This window comes from Eulemur rufifrons, chromosome 30 (genome assembly GCF_041146395.1).
Source record: "Eulemur rufifrons isolate Redbay chromosome 30, OSU_ERuf_1, whole genome shotgun sequence".
NCBI classification, from domain to species: domain Eukaryota; kingdom Metazoa; phylum Chordata; class Mammalia; order Primates; family Lemuridae; genus Eulemur; species Eulemur rufifrons.
Window position 1 is genome coordinate 59758916 of NC_091012.1, and position 19964 is coordinate 59778879.

Here is a 19964-nt window from a genome sequence, read left to right on the forward strand (position 1 = left end):
AAACATAATATATAAGATTTAAAAAATGGTACACTTGTATAGGGCACTTACCATGAGTGAAGTTGCTCTGGGTGAGTCAGTGAGTGAGTGGTGACTGAATATGAAGGCCTAGGATATTACCGGACACTACTATGGATTTTATCAACAGTGTACCTAGGCTATACTAAATTTATAAAAAATAATGTTCTTTCTTCAATAAATTAGCCTTGGCTTACTGTGACTTTTTTACTTTACAAACTTTTGAACTTTTTTTTTTTTACTTTTTGACTCTTTTGTAATAACACTTAGCTTAAAACACAAATACATTGTACAGCTGTACAAAAATATTTTCTTTCTTAATATCCTTATTCTATAAGCTTTTTTCTATAGTTAAAATGTTTTTTTCTTTTAATTTTTAAACCTTTTTGTTAAAAACTAAGAAATAAATACATACATTAGCCTAGGTCTACACAGGTTCAAAATCATCAATATCACTGTCTTCCACCTCTACATCTTGTCCCACTGGAAGGTCTTCACGGACCATAACATGCATAGAGCTGTCATCTCCTACAATACAATGCGTTCTTCTAGACTATCTCCTTAAGGACCTGCCTGAGGCTTTTCTTGAGGAGTAGGTTTGTTTATACCAGCATCACCACAAGCCCGTGAGTAATGCGGACTTTACGAGGTCACTAGGTGATAGGAATTTTTCCCATTATAATATTATGAGACCACCACTGTATATTTGGTTCATTGTTGATTGAAATGCTGTTATGTGGCACATGACTGTTGTTTAGGGAATAATGAGAAGAAAAAAGTCTGTACATGTTTAGTACAGATGCAACCACTATCTTTTTTTCAAATATTTTTGATTGTATGGTTAGTTGAATCCACAGATTTGGCACCCATGGATTCAGAGGGCTGACGGTATATATCTATGTTGAGGGTTTGTATGCTGCTTGTACTCTAGTTGTTGCCTGCAACCTACTGCTGTCCTGGTTCCTTTCTCATTTTAGAATTTTCAACTAACTTTGAGTGTTTTATGAGAGAGATTTAGCAACAAGTGATTTGAAACCTTATGCCTTAGTTTACTCATGATCTGGGATTTCAGAGGTTAAAGGTAGGGGTGTATTACTGCCTCTGATGTGTTTATGGATTTCATGAAAGACCCTGACATTTCTTTCTTTCTAAGAAGACAGTAAATGGGGCCAAATGTTCACAAAGAAATCACTACATGACAACAAACACTCTATCTATGCTTTGACTTATTCAACACAACAGTCCAGTGTGGTAGCTGAATAAGCAATGTGGTCTCATTTAGCTCCCTACTTGTCTTGCATAGAAGATCTCATCTGTCACCAAATTACAGGAGGGGCTTAGTTATTATTGTTTTGTTGTTTAATCTTTAGAAAGCTATTTAAAATGAACCTATTTTATATCTATCCCCTTATAGGTTGAGAGTAAAAGGTAATTAGGTAATGCTGACTGATTAGGTGTTAGCATAGCTTTACACCACTCCTTTCAAGCACAAAGGACTGACCAATGCTGTAAAATAAATACCAGATGATTCTGACAATACATGTGCTCATTCTCAGGATTAATATTGCATGTTAAGAAATGTGGAGTAGGCTATTGGTGCTCATGAAGCAACCCTGGCAGTCCAAGCAGTACCCAAGGTTTGGAACTATAGGGGATTTGGAAGTCGGGGTGGGGGTAGGCATAGAGATAGGAAAGGAAGAAAAGTAAAATGGCACAGGAGGTAGAGGAAAGAAGCTGTGAGAAGCAGAGGGAGCAGAGGAAAGTAGGCCAAAGGACAATGAGAAAGAAGGTGGTTAATGGGATGAAAAGAGAGAGAAATGAAGATAGACAAAGGCTAGACAATCTGGGAGGTCAAGGGGACCTGGATCCTAGGTCCCATTCTGCTACTGCTCCATTTTTCTCTGGTCCTGTTCACACAAAATATCTCATAACATTGCCTATATTTGGTATATCAACTTCCTCACCTCCCATTTTGTCTTCAACCCACCCTTAATTTCTAGTTTTAAGGTATCATTTAACATTATCCATTTGTTCATGTCTCATTTCAGAACATTAGTACAGGAAAGGACTAATTCTCTGATTTTTTTGGCTTTTCCAAATTACCGTATTAGGATAAAAACAGGCTGACTGTGATATGATCTGTGAAACATACAGTACTGCTCACATAAACTATTATAATTTCAACTTCTATTTTATATGCAGTTCCTCAGCTGAACAGCTCTACACATAACAACATACAATTCTTTCCATCAAACCCCAGAGTGTAGACCATGTGTCCTTGCAACAGCTTTATCACTACAGTGCTCTTCACTGGCCTCTCCCCAAGATTATTACCAGAGTGAGGTTACTGAGTCCCACATGCAGCATGTTTCACATCATAATCAAGTATCTTTGCTTGGTAGGAAAAGGGGCATCTCTCCATTCTGCAAGATACAGATTTAGTCCAGAAGTGATGAGAGAGATGTCTCTGAGGAGTGTTTCTGAAGATCACTCCTCTGGAAGCACTCTAAACACAACACGCACTCAAACCATGGCCTTTTTGGCAGAGTCAGGGAAGGCTGTAGCCTGTCTACAGTCAAAGCACATAGAATCAGAGTAAGAGACCCAGGAGTTTCCCCTTTATTTAAGTAAACTTTCTGTGACAGCTCAGTGTAGAAAACAAATTAAAGAGGAAGTATTCTGGTGGAACCAAGAGCCCTACCCAGGTGACCTCCCCCTTGGCTTCTTCAATACTCTAAGGAATTCCATGGAACTCTAGGGCTTTGTGCAGTCCACTGGTAAACAATAATCTAGTCAAAGTCCACTCCTCTGTAGCAATAAGAAAATGAAAGCTCAGCAAAAAGTAATCTACACAAGGTCATGGAGTTCCTGACTGGCAGATCTGGAAATACAATTCACTCTTCAACTCACAATTAATGTATACAGTTGGTAGAGACACTAGAAAGCTCCTGATCTAGTTCCCTCACATTCATTGGCCACTCCTAGATGAAGAGTGCTGATGAATTTTGCCATCTGAGCATGAGGGCAATTCTTTACCAAAAGAAAAAAAAAAGCAAGCTACAGCAAAAAGGTCAGCTTTGATTCTTGGAATAATGTTGGAATTTTGGCTCTCCCAGCTACAGAGCTAAGATTGCCTTAATCAATTTAACTTCCTCTGCAGAGAGGCTTATCTAAGACATCTCAGAGTATCCTTTTACTAGAATGCAAAGAATTTTCTACAATGATGTTGCAACCAGGTTAGTAAAGGTATAATAAATTGAAATGATGACAGAGGTCAGAAATGATCTTAATTATCAAGAAAACCCTGATTTTCTTGGTAAAGTCATTTCTCATTGGCAAAAACACAGATTCAAAAGCCATAGGATAAAACATGTGAGTGGGCATTTCACTGGGCAAATGTCCATCATCATACTCCATGACTTGTTTCTTTAGAATGAACTTTATTTCGAGGGATTGAACTACTTAGTTATAAGTATGGTACCTGTTAGGGCAATAGGCATATGCATCTTTGGCTTATTCGCAAACCATGCTATAAAGACTCTGAGAAATGATAAGATCATGGTAGGATAAGGGAATATCAGTCTTAGCCAACAGTGGGTCCCCAGTCACCACAATTTAAAACTTTCTTTCCCTCTTCTTCGCCTGGTCGGAGACTCCTGGATTTAGTTTGCTATGGAATCAATTTCTCCTTTGGCTGTCTTCTGGGCTGTAACTCACCAGTTTAAGCTGTCTGCTTCTGAATTACAATCTAAATGAGACTTGCAGCTTTCCTATGGCTAAGTCCCATTTTTCCTATGCTAAATTCCTGACAACCAATGCTTCTTAAGAACCATCTATCTTTTGACAGGCAATATTTTTTTTCTGATTAAAAAGAACCCTGTTACTGTTCTGCAATTATTTTAGTTGTAGTTATCCCAACTCACCCCTCCTTTTAGGCATAGGCTTGCCCTCAAAGTAGGAGGAGTGTCAACAAACCATCAATAAACCTTGCTGTTCCATAGTGGCTTACGGAAAAAGAAGGGAATGCTCCCAGCTCTTCCTGAAATACATTCAAAACAATATTGACCGAGTGCTAGCAAAGTATGCTTGCTCCTCTGGCACTCAGGAAGTTTATGTCTGAGTTTAATTCCAAATGAGCATGCGCCATCAAACCCAGACATTCCAATCCATAGCACAGGTTCCAGTGGTTGGAGGGAGCTACAGGCAGTTTGGCCCTTAGTTGCTGTTTTTCAGTTGCTAGAGATTCTCTTATTCTACTTAACTCTCTTCCCTAGACATACAAGCTAACCAGAATTCCCCTGTTCCTATAATAAAAAATAAGGCTAACTAAAATTTGTGCAGTGCTTTAAGTGTGGAGAAAAGGCAAGTAGGAAGCCTTTAGTTTAGAAAACAGGTCTGAATTTAGATTTCTGCCCTCCCCCCACCCGGCCATACAGGTAATGCACTCCTAATCATGAGTAGTCGGACATCAGTCCAACTTTATCATGCACCAATATGTGCTAGGTACTCAGACAGCAGCTAACACATTTTAATGATGAACTCCATTTTCAGAAGAAGCAAAATTGAAAAAGAAATGGCATAATATGGACATATATGCTGAACTAATGCCATATATTTTTTGATAGTGTTACTGTACTAGTAAACCAGACAACGACATACAGCACATCAAGATTTCAACTAGACTTTGACAGTGTTGCTCATAATTTTTTAGACAAAATGGAGAAATGTGGGCAGAATGATACTGTGTTCTTTTCTTGTGGGACAACCATGCTCAAGGAGGGCTGATAAAGAATTGTTTTCAGCCTGGACAGTATTCTATAAAGGGCTTGCCACATAGTTTTGTATTTGGCCTAATCCTGGTTACCAATTTTCTCTGGGGGAGGGACTGTGGCATCATTGGTTCTTAAAGCTCCATAGATGATTCCAATGCATAACCGAAGAGGAGAACCACTGGTATAGGATCTGTGGTTTACACACTATACTAAATACAGTTTTTAGCATTGACACCAATAACTGTCTTCTAGTGATGCAGCCTTTGATACAGCTTCATGGATGCTTAAAGCAAGGGTAGAAAGAGAACACTTAAAGTTCATTTCAACTTCGATAAATATTTTAAAAATTACACACAAAGAAGGGTTTCAAAGGGTCCAGTAGGGAGTTCAAGTGGACGTCATTGAGACATTTCACAAATACCAAATCCCACCAAAACCTGTTGATAAGAACAGCTCTATTATGTGTGAGTGCAAAGTTAATAAGGAAGCATACACTTAGTGCTGAGGAATAAAACAAACCAAAGTTTTGTTTTACAAAAATGGTTGTGCCTTCTTATTTAGAATCAGGTTATTATAGGATAATCCCAGGTTTTAAAAAATATATCTTCGATTAACAAAAAAGTTGAAGTTATCAGCAGAGCACCAGCATTTGATTTGTATATCCGTAGAGAACGTTAGATTTTTTAACCCTATTTACTTTGGCAAACAGAAGAAACAAGGCACTATATTACTGGAGACTACACTAAAACTGTCCACGGGTCACAGAACAACATGTACAAGGCCAATTATGTTGAGCGCAAAGACTTCAGGCAGTGGGGGACGGTAAGAAGCTTGTCTCCTCTCTGTCTCTGGAAGGGTACCAACCTCATAACATCAGTACGGTTAATAACTCTCTGACCTTTACAAGGCATTTTATGAGCAAATTAGGTCAAATAGTACAGAGCAATTTACATTTTAAAAATCTCAACCACTTTATAACTAGCGGGTAAAAGTAGCTAATTTCTTTCATCATCGATATGTTAATAGGCAATATTCATAGAGAGTCTGCTCAGCAGGAACTGACACAAGACACAGACACAGACACACACACAGACACACACACACACACAAAACCCACAGTGAAGCACAAACAACCTTCAAACGCATAGCCCCAGACTTCACCTTGAACCTCTTCTGTTCAGTTTTACCTGTTCATGATAATTGTACTGAACTGTACAGAACCCTCCACTCCTTAAGGGGATGGTGGTGCTGCCAGTGTGAAGGGGAAGTTCTTGGGGGAGTGGTGAATCCAATCTCCCTTCATGAGTGGGTAAAAAGCACTCTAAGCATCCTGTCTCTTTTTCCTTTCTTACTTTTCTACTCATATATAAATTTCTCTCTCTATATATATTTCCTACAAAGAACTGGACACTGTGATAGGTGATTTACACACATTATTCATTTAGTTTTCACATTAACTCTGCAAGATAGATATTATCCTCATTTTACAGATAGGAAACAGGCTTAGAAAGGTTTTAAGTGACTTGCAGTAGGTCACAGAGCATGTAGGTTGTGAATCCAGGACACAGCCAAATCTACCTGACTACTGGACTGAATGTTTTTCATATTAACATGCTACTCTGTCCTCTACCACTCTGTTTTCCTCCCACTTATTTTACTTTCTTCCTTCCACTTCTTTCCACCTGAAAGCCTAAAATGGCAGACAGGTGGTTGTGTTAGAAGGATTTTAAAGAAAGAAGGACTAATTTAGCACTCTTTTATACCTAAAGCTCTGGATGATTCTCTTTCTCCCCACACATGGCCTGGTCACCAGGATCCAAGAAAATGTAGGCTCCCTACGGGCTCATGTTTATATCTTTTTCTCTCCAATCTCCCCATGGTTTCAGTGACTACAGTTTCCTAATTCCAAATAAGGGCATATAGCCTGAGACATTGTGTTTTATTTAAGAGAACACCAGGAAAACATATTTGACATCAAAACTAAAAAATGTACTTCTGGTGCCTGGGAGAGATAGACTCAGAATAGGACTAGCTCAGTATGGACTTGCTGATAGACTAATTGGAGGCTGATCACACACGAAGAGTAATGAGCAAAGTTAGAGCAAATCCTTATCAGTGGAATTCAACAGGGTGGTCTTTCTGACGGATCTTTTTGTTACAGTCTTAATGAAGGCTTCCTAAACCTTGTGGCAAGTACTTGTTTAGATATTAGGCTGTGGATTCTAAGAGACAAGCTGTTAATTATGAGTTCTAATTCCAGGCTAGAAGATGCCCATAAAGATTAAAAGTTGTTTCCTTTTTGCTAACAATTAGCAGCCTAGCTAAAGAGTGATCAATTGTAATGGGGGACTGAAGAAGGTAATAAATGCATTACTGAGACTAGTTGCTTTATAGAGCCATTTATTTAATCCTTAAATTTTGCAGGTTGTAAATTACTCATTAGAAGGCAGAAAGCAAAACAGCCATAATCCGTTTAGTGCCTCCAAACTCCTAAGACTTCGAGGAGGAAATCCATGGAAACAAGAGGCCTGATGTGTTCTTTCAGTGCTATTTCTTAATGGGTGAAGGTGGTTAAACAATAGGGAAAAGCCCATGTAATTATCCTGAGGCACTGGTCTATAGGTCAGGGGTGGACTTGATTAAATTTATGGAGGACTGACCCACAAACGGTGGGAAAATGCCCCTTCTTTTCCACTCAGCCCTGCAGGCAGCTAATCAATGTGCACATCTCACTTTCAGATTGTTTCATGAGACCAGAGCAATCGCCTATAGCATTCATGAGGACATTCACTCTTATCTGTTGTTTTCTAATCAGCGCAGGGACTAGAACAAGAGGCCAAATATCAGAGACGAATTAAGAGGGAGTCTGGAGGAGGCTGTTCCCCTCTTCAGACATAGGGAATGCAGCTCCCAACTACAAAATGTTCAACTGCAAAAATGACTAGACAATTAGTTCACAGGTCTCTTTACATGCATAGAAAGCTACATATATTTAGCTGGAATATAGATTTTATGAGCTAAATGTGAAAACTTTTTTACTTTTACTAAGGACAGTGTTTTTTGTATACCAAGGGTAAAAGTCAACTTTAGACTTTTAGTGATAATGATGCAGACAATACGCAAGATGCCTTTGACACTGGCACTGTGGATGAGTTTTGAGAGTAGAATTTGAATCTGTACATATTTCCTTTTTCAACATTGTGATGTCTATATATATATATAAAACACAGCTTCTGGGTCGCTGTTAGGCTATGTACAACAAAATAGCTACTGGCTCACTTCTGTGCTGAGCAAGCATTTCTTTCATACTGCTTTGCTTTTACCCTTCATGATCAACAGCACATCTCTGAATAAAGATGGTAGGGTTAGACTATGAAATGGAGCTTTTCTCTTTGCAGGGGTAACCAGACCACGTGAGGACCAAACCTCTGATTTTGCAGTAGCAAACTGAGTTACCCAACCCAAACTATTTCCATTCATTTTCTACTTGACAGTCTAATTAAATTTGTGATTTCACCAGGCTGGCGCTCTGTCTATCTCTGTGTTCCATTCAATACCCCTCAAGCTGTTGTTGCTCAATAAATCATTACTGATAACGAAGAAAATCCAATTGAAAAAATTACAGCTGTTCTGGAAATGCATTTATTTACTTTGTTAAAGTAATTATAAAGCAAGTGTTTCCTAGATAGACCATTTAACCATGGCATATGATAAAAATATTCATTCTTCCCACATCTCACTTTTTTTTTTTTAAAAAAAGCTGCATTTATTTTACAATAGAAAGTTATACTCAGGAATTTTAAAGACCCCTATCTTTAGAGATACTGATATCAATGCACTTTAGAAAACTGTTGAGACATGATAAGATAAACTTTAAAAAGCTCAAAGTAATTTTGAAAATTATAACTTGGTGCGTCTATGTTACTTGTCCCAGGAACGAGCCCATTCTGGGCATTTTTGGTGGAAGCAAGAAATGACATTTAGTCTTTCCCCTTTCCTGCAAATAAAGTACCTGAGTTCTCTTCTGACTTACCCTGAGTGGATTTTCATTAAGGTAAGGGGGTTCACCTTCCACCATTTCAATAGCCATAATTCCCAGAGACCAGATATCAACTTTCGGACCATAAGCTTTTCGAGTCACCACCTCTGGTGCCATCCAATAAGGGGTTCCCACCATAGTGCTTCGTTTACTTTGCTCAGGTGTGATCTGGGCACAGAACCCAAAATCAGCTGCAGAGAAGAAAAGTCAGTTAAAATAAACCCAAATTATTTTCTTTTTACAATAGGTCACTTTCAGATATGGCTGTACCTTCCCTTGTTACATCCTGAGCTTCCACAACTGCCTAGCTCATATCCTTTTGTTACCTGATTTCTCAGCTGGTCCTGATTTTACAAAGGGTCTGAAATAATTGACTAATGTGATGTCACTTTTAGTAGACTTTAGTCCCCCCCATTACTGTTCCCTCAAACTTACAGAATCTTTTAGTTTTCTAATTAGGTATTTGTCATCTATCCATTCTAGAAGTCACTAGAAATTCTGAAATCTTAAATCCAAAAAATTTGGTCACAGTCTACAGGAACACAGTGTTAGAAAAATTATTTGCTTCAAACTAGCCCCTAACTGTTTTCAAATCAATCACTTTCAGTAGTCATTATGTTTTCAAGCTAGAAAATAAAAGAGCAGAAGTTCCTTGATACTCTCTCAAAACACCATCTGAACCAAAATACCTACTCAATTTAACAGAGCCATCCATCCCGAGGAGAATATTGTCACTCTTTATGTCTCTATGGATCACTTGGTTTGAGTGCAAGAAATCCAAAGCTTGGAGGCACTATTAAATCAGAAAAAAAAAGTCTAATTATATCACAACGAATTTTTTAAGATTCTAAGTTTCATTTCTAGATAAATTTTGGGCAAGGGTATAATTTTATGTTGTCAAGTGAAATATATCACTGAATGCTTTAACACCACTTTGAAACCACATTACCAGTTACATCAATGATCCTACTTAGCATTATACATGCTAACTATAATGGCTCCCATGTCATATTAGGACATGAAGAGTGATGATGTGATAAGTAGCACTAATCATTAATACAGGCAAACTAACTGATGAATATAATGATACTTTGGCTTAGTTATCTGGAAGATAGGAATTCAGCCTGGTCCTTTACAGATGTAGTAAACTTATGTGCACCTGGTACAATTTGATTCAGACCATCTGGAGTGGGACCCAGGAATCTGCATTTAAAACAAATGCCATAAATGCTATTTCTGAATGGCAGCCAGGCTCTGAAGGCTCATAGGCTATGAAGTAACTACAGGTACTTGTTTGGAAATGCCTTTGTATTGTAATACTAGAAGATGGAAACCACAGGCTCAGGGAAGAATGTTCCCTTGAATGACTATAAGTTTGATTTATTGCATGAATAGAAAATCTATGTGTTTGGTAGATGTGTATATGTATGTTTGGAGTGGGGGAAATGGGAATGAGAGGAAGGCAAGGGAGGAGTAGATTTAAGTGAACAATTTAACATAAATAAACAGGCAAAGAGTAGCTGATACCATATAGTTTTGTTTTCCTATCACTGGTTTTCAAGTTTCAGTGAGTTGGAGTTCCTACTTTTGTCTATAGAAAACCTCACCACAATGAATGGGGTAGATGAGACTCCAATGAAAAGTGTGTGGTTTTATAAATATCAAAGAAATAAATATAGTATCTTTAATTTAGCTTGATGATAGGGATATGACACTGTGATTGGAAAACAGACAGACCCTGAGGTCCCCTGGAAGACTATGAGGGATGTTCAAATTATATTGTGAAAGAAACTCATTTCTCGTATGAGGGAGGACCTTATTTTTTTTTAATCTTTAAGTTTTCTAAATAAATTATCTCCTTTTTGTTTCAGGACCTTATTTAAATTGTCTTCTAGAAAATGAGAATATAATGTGGTTTGTGTTTTACATAGCTCACATTGCACATGCAAGACAAAATAACTATCATGTAAAAATCCCCCCAAATCAGAAAGAAGTTCCATGCTAACATCACTGTTTTCCCATGTTTACTGAGACTACAGCATGTGGGCTTAGATATGGTACCTCAAGAATGGCATAACAGAACTCAAAATCCATAAAAAAACAACTAAAATAAACAAGAGGCTGGCAAGCATGGTTCAGAAGAATGCTATTAGGTTAGGATTTAAATTAAAGTTAGGCTTTCGAATTTTTTTTTTCAGTAGAAAAGTTCTGCTATTGTTACTTTGTTACAAGCATTCTCAATAATCAGAAATAAGGAACTGCCAATTTTGGTGTTCTTCTCAGCTAGAAATGCTCTACTTTCTTACCTCTCTGCAGACAGCTGCTATCTGTCCTTCATCCATACAGGTCTCTGTGACCACATCAGTCAACGAGCCACCAGCCAAGTATTCCATGACTACCCATAGTTCATCACCCACTAAGTAGCTATAACAATAAAAAAACAAGACTTTGACTTGGGACTAAGGAATGACTGTAACATTCCCAGGCCTCAGTTCTGACAGAATTCAATTGTGAGTTGTGCCACGCCCATTATCTTTAAGAAGTTATTGAGGAACATACCCCAAGTGATCAAATATGGAGACAAGGGTCACCAGAGCCCCACAATTCAGGCAAAGAGAGCATGAGGTTATTCAAATCACCTAGGACCATCAGAAGGCACTTTAGCAGTATTATCAGATCTGTCTGGCTCCCTACTCAGCAACAGAGAGAAAGTACAGGAAATGGAATGACCTTAATGTTTCTACCCTGTCCTAAGACCCACAGGATAGAAAGGTATTCAAACTGCAGTGTCCATAAGATTCACCTGGGAAGCCTGTTAAAAATGAAAATTCATAGTCCCCATTTCATTAATTATGGAAAGCAGCCTAGAAATCTGCATTTTTATAAGTGAAAATGCAAGTTTTACAAAGTTACAAACAGAGTGACTTTAGGTCACTCTGCTGCAGGTAGTCCCTAAATGACACTTTATGAAACACTCAAGATTTGACCGTCCATTTTCCTCCTCTTTTTTCCTCCTTCTGTATCATGGTCTACCTGGCCCAAAACACAGAAAGCAAGATCTTAAGCTCATTGAGGTTGAAGACCTAGCTTTATTTCCTTTGTATACCCCCAGAGAACACAGCACAGTTGTGCTAAACAAACACTTATTGAAATTGAATGAGACAGATGTTAACCACAAGTGAAGAGTTAGTGCTGTCTTTAAATGCCTATTTATAACACACTGTTAATACCACTGATGAAAGAGACGTTAATTACTTGGTTTAGGAAAAAGGTTTGAGATTAAAGTCTCAATTCCCTAGACCTCACTGTCAGTTAATCACAAAGCACCCATTAAAGCAGAGCCATTGTAGTCAGCCTTCTTCACTTAGACTCCCAGAGACTGTACTGGCTCCAAACAAACACTTGACGAAATGTTTAAAACACCACTGCTCTCTCTTATATGCAATAGTCTATTTCCTGCCAACATGGAGCCACGATCCTCAAAAGGAAATTACACAAACTGCTTATGTTTGAACAAAGACCATAAAATGTTTCTTCAAGTGTTTGATGGGTGGACAAAGATAAGCGGGTGAAAGTTCAGCAATAGATCTAACACTCTACTTCTTTGTAGCATTTGAGAAATATTTGTAGAATGACGGTTAAATGAATAGATCCCCAAAAAAGTAATTTGCAAAGAAAATGACATCCCATAAAGAGAACAAGTACATAATGAGAAAAAAACCACTTACCTATCTAAATAATTAACAATATTGGGGTTCTTATTTTCCCTCATGACTAGGATTTCATTAATAATTAATTCTTTTTTGGGTTGCTGTTGAAGGTTCATCTGCTTGATGGCCACCTGAATGATGATTAAAGTACAAGAATGAATTACAATCGTTACAATAAACATAAGCATCCATATTTTTTGGGACACAGAGTAAGGCATATAAATTATTTATCTACTGAGCTCTTTATCTGTGCCACAAAACTATGCCTGTTTTCTTTGGTCAATCCTGGATCAACTATCCACTTAAGATGCTTCAGATGCTTTACCCAGTGCTACCCATTTTTTCCAGCATAGATTCCATCAAAGAAGAAACCTGATAAATATGAATAAAGGAAAATAAAAATCAGGATTGAATGTTAGCACTTACCTCTTGTCCTGTTGCAATGTCTAGTGCTGTATAAACAGTACCTGATGCCCTGTGAAGGTGAAAATTATCAAATGAATAGGCAATCAAGGTGTTACCAATATATTTTGTTTGACATAAAACATAATTATTTTCATGAGAGGAAAATTAGCCAACTCAAGACGAAAGAATGAAGTAAAAAAGGAACAATCTTTAAAAATTATTCTTGTGGTAAGAACACAACATGAGCTCTACCATTTTAGCAAATTTTTAAGTGCACAGTATCGGAACAATCCTTTTATGCAGAAATTGCACCTGCAACAATCACAATGTATCCCTTGTGGTGGTCTAGGAACTCCAGTCAGACTTTCTGGCACCAGTTCATGTGTCATGCACTATGCAGTAATGAATTGAGCAAAATGGCCTTGTTCCTATGAGGGAATTCCTGAATATTCCTTGGATTTTACAATAACCAACATTGTAGGCCTCTGATTAAAGCAAAGTATAGGTTAGGAAAGAATATATCATCTTTTGCTTAGGCAAGTATAAATTAAACTCCACTTTTAGCATAGAAACAGAGTGGCTCTTTTCATATATTTCAAAATTTTTAAGAATATCTTCATCTAACAAATCACTCTCAATGCTGTGCCTATACTATAGCTACACAACGTAACAACAATGTGGCTTTACTATTTGAGCCATTGTTTTTTTCTTTTTGCTAAATTTATCAGCAACTTCTACTGTGAGGTGTCACTCTGGCCCAATATGCTTTTAAAATCTCATTCCTTAAGATTTGGTAGTACTCATACTTCCATTCTCATTTTAATTACTGGGTTCTCTTGCTTTGAAAATATAAATTGCATAGTAAGCTGAATTCACAGTAACTTTCTGTGAATCCCACATGCATTCTAAACCACCTCCTACCCCTACATCCAATAAAAAGAAAAATAGTCAATTTCATTTGTGCCATTCAATTCTCTGTAGTCCTATGAGATAGGTACTATTATTATCTCATTTGACAGGTACTGCCAAAATATGTCTCACAAGCCTAAGAAGTTTATATTACCTGCCTTATAGATATATGGTAAGGATTATATGAGATAAATTCTGTGAAGTTCTTAGTGCAGAGTCTGACACACACACAATACATGTTTGCTGTTACTGTGATTACTATTTTCCATGTGAGGGGACTGAAACTCAGTGAGGGGAAATGACTAGTCCAAGGTCACATAGCTTGTTAATGTTAGGGCAAATTAGCCCTGTGCCACATCAGAGTTGACAGTTAATATGGTAACTGCTATTATTATTATTCTTTGTTGCTGTTGTTGTTATTGGTTTCACAGTAGGGGATGACTGATTCACTGAACTGTTAGTTGGCCCCTCCTAATATCCCAGCCAGAAAGTCCTTGCTAGTGTCTGCCGTTATTTAAAAAAAAAAAAAAAAAAAAGAGGCTGAGGTGAACTACTGGAATACTTTTTAGAGGTTCCACATCCTTTTTTTCCCTAGCAAAGTGGTTTTGCCTTTTTCTTTTAAGCTTGGAACACATTTATCAAATGAAACTGTATGCAGAAACTCTCACTATATTAAACAAATAAAATGGGAGTTGCTCCAGTTAAACGTAGGGAGGGAGGCCCAAATGCCTGCCCAGGTGGCCTTTCCTTTATTCACCCCTTTCCTTCCAAACCCCAACCCCATTTCCACTTGCACTAGGGGCTAAAATTGTGATTGACTTGGAGTGCAAGGTGGATTAGTGTTTAACATCTCCAGAGCTTTACCTTTCAAATCCTTGGGGTTTTTTTGTCCCCCACCCCCCTCAGCACTTCATTGTTTTAAAATTGCTAAAGTCCTAACCCTGGAATCTCAATATCCTGGGTTTTATGGCATTCAGTGGTATAGAATTGCCACGAATTCCTAATCCACAGAGCGTTAAAGACCCTGAAACTCTAGACCATCAGTTATTAACTAAAAATGAGCTTTTCTCCTCACTTCCTCTCCCCCCACCTTATTGTATATAAACAATTGTCGAGAGGGAGCTGTTTTTCCCTTCCCCTCACCCTTGGACCCTGTCTTAGAATGGTGATATACTCCCCCACCTCACCTACCAACCCCTCAAACCAAACATGTTGTTAGATGGTTGGAACCCACTGCTCTGATCAATAAATTATTGGTTTGTCCAACTTCTAGCCTCTGTAGAACCCTCAACTCAAATGTACAAATTCAGGTACTAACCTGGAGATTAAAACTTAGTACCTTATCTCTAGCTCCATCTTAGCACCCCTAACATTTCTCAGCATCCCAGTTCTGATGCCTTTCCACATCCTGACAACTTAAGATTCAACTGATATAAATATGAATGTCTCCTTCAAGAGATCTTAATCTCCTTTAAGATTCGTCTATTAAAGCACTCTCATTGTTCACTGCTGAGCTGAGAACAACAGTCTTCAATCCCATGCACTCAAACCTCCCCTGGTTCAAATCCTACCAGTTCCTTGTTGTGTGACCCTTGGTAAGTAATTTAATCCCAATGTGGCTCAGGATTAAATGAAGATTAAATGTATACAGTACTTAAAATGTATATAGATCTGGCATATAGTAATTTCCCAATAAATATTACCAATAATGATAATTATTATTATTTGGTGGATTGTTACCTAATATATTTGTTAAGTTCCCAAATTGTAGTCTGTGGATCACTAGGAAGCTCTTTAAGTATCTGGGAGTTTTAAAGATATTTGATGTTTCAAAATTCATAACAAAAATTCAACATTTACCTAAGTAAAACTAATTCAAATATCAAATCTATTTCTTTTTAGCTAGAATTATATCAATTTGTGATGATGTTAGATAGCACATGCTAACCAAAAGCTCTAAGCAGCACATATATGTATTTTTTTACTTAATAAAGTACAAGAGGAGGGGCCAAGATGGCAGACTAGAAGCAGCCTGCATTTGTTGCTCTCAAGGAGAGGATCAAAGGTTGCAGGTAGAGGTTCACCTGTGGATGGACCATCTTGGAGAGAGCAGTGTGAATCATCACAGAAATGACTGGAAACACACAAAGTGGGGGAGAGAGGAGCAGGGTGATCCGCTCGGCAAGATGAGAAGGTACGTGGGGGAAGCATCCACATGCAGGGAAGGGTTAGGGGAGAGATCCCCGGGGCTCTGCACTTCCCCCACAGACACTGAAATCTAAGCTGCAAGGGGGCTCCCCCAACACAGCAGGCCTCCAAACTGATCAGGGAGCTGCTTGGAGACTGCAGCAGCATTGCACCGGAGGGCAGGCACAGTGGTGTCCAGCCAACTTCTGGTCCCAGGTCACGACAACAGACTCCAGTCTCCACTGTCAGCCCCAGAACACCCAGTATGCAGAGGGATCAGCTCCATTGCAGCTGCCTTCTCATTACCCCTGCCAGATCAGAGAGGGAGTGGGGAGGGAAGCTTCAGTCACTGTAACTGCTTGGCAGGGTGCTGAACATCACCCCACCCTGCCAGATGCAGATAGCCCAGATGTTGTGGCCAAGGAGCTACTCCATCACTGGCTGTGGTCCCCAACCTGCCCAGGCAGTGGCCAAGACCCTCGTGGTTTCTAGTCACCCGACAAAGTACTGCAACCTGCCCCACCACAGGATGTGGTCCTGCAGTGTTCCCAGGTACTTGCTACAGTCTGCCAACCCACCCAGGCTCTGGCCAAGGTCCCATGAGCCACCCAGGTGCCAGCCAAGGTCCTATGACCTGCTCTGCCACTTGCTGCAGTCCTGTGACAAACCCACGCATCCATCAAGGTCCTGGAACATGCCCCACAACTGGCTGCAGTCCCATGATGCAACCAGGCACCCACCAAGGTCCCATGACCCACCCAGGTGCCAGCCAAGATCAAGCCACCTGCTTGCCTCCACAGAGAGGAACTTACCCAGCCCCCTGCCCAAGCTTTCAACAGCAGCCTGGGGACTAACCCATCAATCTGAACAAATATCCTCCAGCACTGGCTTGGGCTGTGACAACCACAGGGGAATGGGACAACGCGTGTTACAGGCTCTCAGTGCATCCATTCCTCTTCTACCAGGTCAATCCTCCAGAGTAGGACACAAAAGTACTATCCAGGGATTTCTCCTCCTTCTAAGTAGGACAGTTCCCAGCAACAGAGAACAGGCATACCACAAACCTATTTGCCCTGAGCTGAGAGAAGAGGTTTCAGATGTGAAGAAACTAGCAAAGGAATCCCAGCAACATGAAAAAACAAACTAGTTTGACACACTCAAAGGATCACAATACATCCATAGCAATGGACCTCAAACAAAAGGAAATTGTCAAAATGTCAGAAATAGAATTCAGATTATGTATGGCAAACATGATGAATGGAATTGAAGAGAAAGTTGAAAACCAAAACAATATTTCAGGACATAAATGAAAAATACCAAAAACCCACTAAAGAGTAGACAACATAAGAAAGGATATAACAGAACTTAAAGAAATAAAGAATCATTTAGGGAATTATAAAATACAGCAGAGAGCTGCAACAACAGACTAGACCAAGAAGAAGAAAGAAACTCAGAGCTTGAAGACAAGGCTTTCAAACTAACCCAGTCAGTCAAAGACACAGGAAAAAGAATAAAGAAGAATGAACAATCACTCAGAAAAATATGAGACTATGTAAAATGAGCCAACATATGAATTATAGGTATTCTAGAGGGAAAAAAAGAAAAAACAAAAAGCTTGGAAAACCTATTCAAGGGAATTATTGAGGAGAACTTCCTTTGTATCGCCAGAGATTCATATATCCAGATACAAAGATGGTCATCAAACACTGGGAAGATTCATAGCAAATATAACATCTCCAAGACACATAATTGTCAACATGACCAAAGTCAAAATGAAGGAGAAAATGCTACAAGCTGTAAGACCAAAACAACAACTAATCTACAAAGGAAAACCTATCAGGCTAACTGCGTACTTCTCAGTGGAGACCTTATAAACCAGAGGGATTGGGGCCCCATCGTTAGTCTCCTTAAACAGAACAACTGCCAGATGAGAATTTTGTGTCCTGCAAAACCAAGTTTCATAAATGATGGAGAAATAAAGACTTTTCCAGACAAGCAAACACTAAGGGAACTTGTCACTACTAGACCTCCCCTACAGAAAATGCTCAAAAGTACATTATACATGGAACAGTACAGTAGATTCCAACCAGTATAAAAATACCACAAAATTAAAGCTCACAGGTCTTATAAAACAATAGCATGAAAGGAAAAACAAAACAATAAGGTATCATCCAACATGATGAACAGAACAGTATCCCACATATCAAAACTAACACTCAATGTGAATGGTCTGAATGTCCCACTTAAAAGACATGGACTGGCTGAGTGGATGAAAATACAAAACCCAAGTATCTGCTAACTCCAGGAAACACATCTACCCACAAGGACACACACAGACTCAAGGGAAAGGGATAGAAAAAAATATCCCATGCAAATGGAAACCAAAAGTAAGCAGGTGTAGGCATCCTCATATCAGATAAAATAGACTTTAAAACAAAAATAGTAAAAAAAAAAAAAAAAAAAAAAGACAGAGGTGGTCATTATATAATTGTAAAGGGAGCAATTCAACAAGAAGAAATAACAATCCTAAATACATATGCACCTAACACAAGAGCTCCCGGATTCATAAAGCAAATTCTACAAGATCTAAGCAAAGATATAAAAAGCACCATCTTATTTTGGGGACTTCAACACCCCACTGACAGAACTGGACTGATCATTGAAGCAGAAAATGAATTAAGAAAAACTTGACTTAAATGGGACTCTAGAACAAATAGACCTAACAGGTATTTATAGAATATTCCACCCCCAAACTACAGAATATACGTTCTTCTCATCAACATGTGGGGCATTTTCCAAGATTGATCATGTCTTAGGCCACAAAACAAGTCTCAGCAAATTCAAAAAACCAAAATCATACCATGTATTTTCTCAGACCACAGTGGAATAAAACTAGAAATCAATTCCAAGAGAAACAATTCTAAAAAGGCATGGAAATTAAACAACCTGCTGCTGAATGATCCTTGGGTCAATGATGAAATTAAGATGTAAATCAAAAGATTCCTTGAACTGAACAACAAAGGGTACACAAGTTTTCAAACTCTATGGGATATAGTAAAAGCACTCCTAAGGGGAAAATTCCTCAAATGCCTTCATCAAAAAGACAGAAAGATCAAAATTAACAACCTAATGTCACATCTCAAGAAACTAGAAAAAGAAGAACAAACCAAATGCAAAGCCAGCAGAAAAAAAGAAATAAGAAAGCTTAGAGAAGCACTAAATGAAATGAAAACCAAAAAAACCCCCCAAACAAACAAAAAAACCCCAAAAGATCAATGTAACGAAAAGTTGTTTCATTGAAAAGATAAAATCTATAGATCACTAGCCAGATTAATCAGAAATAGAAGAGAAAGGACTCAAATAAATCACCTCAATCAGAAATGAAAAAGGAGGCATTACAACTAATACCATGGAAGTACAAAATATCATCCATGAATACTACAAAAACCTAGAGGAAATGGAAACACACAACCTCCAAAGTTGAATCAGGAAGAAATAGAAATCCTGAACAGACCAATAACATGCAGTGAAATTGAAACAGTAATAGAAAAATCTCCCAAGAACAACAAAAAAAGCCCCAAACCAGACGGATTCACAGCCCAATTCTACCAGACCTACAAAGAAGAATTGGTATCTATTTTATAGCAATTATTCCGTAAGTTTGAGAAGGAGAGAATCCTCCCTAACTCATTCTATGAAGCCAGTATCATGTTAAAACAAAAGACAGGAAAAAAACACAAAAACAACAAAAAAGAAAATTATAGACCAATATCCCTTATGAACATAGATGCAAAAGTTGTTGACAAAATACTATCAAATTGAATTCAACAACACATCAAAAAGATAATTCACCACAATCGAGTGGGTTTCATCCCAGGGATACAAGGATGGTTCAACATACACAAATCAGTAAACGTGACTTAC

General features: G+C 38.4%; 1 protein-coding gene across 4 annotated transcripts in view; it reads right to left on the minus strand.

Moving 5' to 3' along the window:
- The window catches only part of PAK3 (p21 (RAC1) activated kinase 3), an 87432-nt gene that overhangs the window by 11867 nt on the left and 55601 nt on the right, over positions 1-19964 (minus strand). For all 4 annotated transcript variants that reach the window (XM_069462934.1, XM_069462933.1, XM_069462932.1 and 1 more), the window contains 5 exons: positions 12966-13014; positions 12558-12670; positions 11136-11253; positions 9523-9622; positions 8824-9020 (listed from right to left, as the gene is read on the minus strand). In XM_069462934.1, the coding sequence (XP_069319035.1) occupies positions 8824-9020; positions 9523-9622; positions 11136-11253; positions 12558-12670; positions 12966-13014 (577 nt within the window). The remainder of the gene's footprint in view (positions 1-8823; positions 9021-9522; positions 9623-11135; positions 11254-12557; positions 12671-12965; positions 13015-19964) is intronic.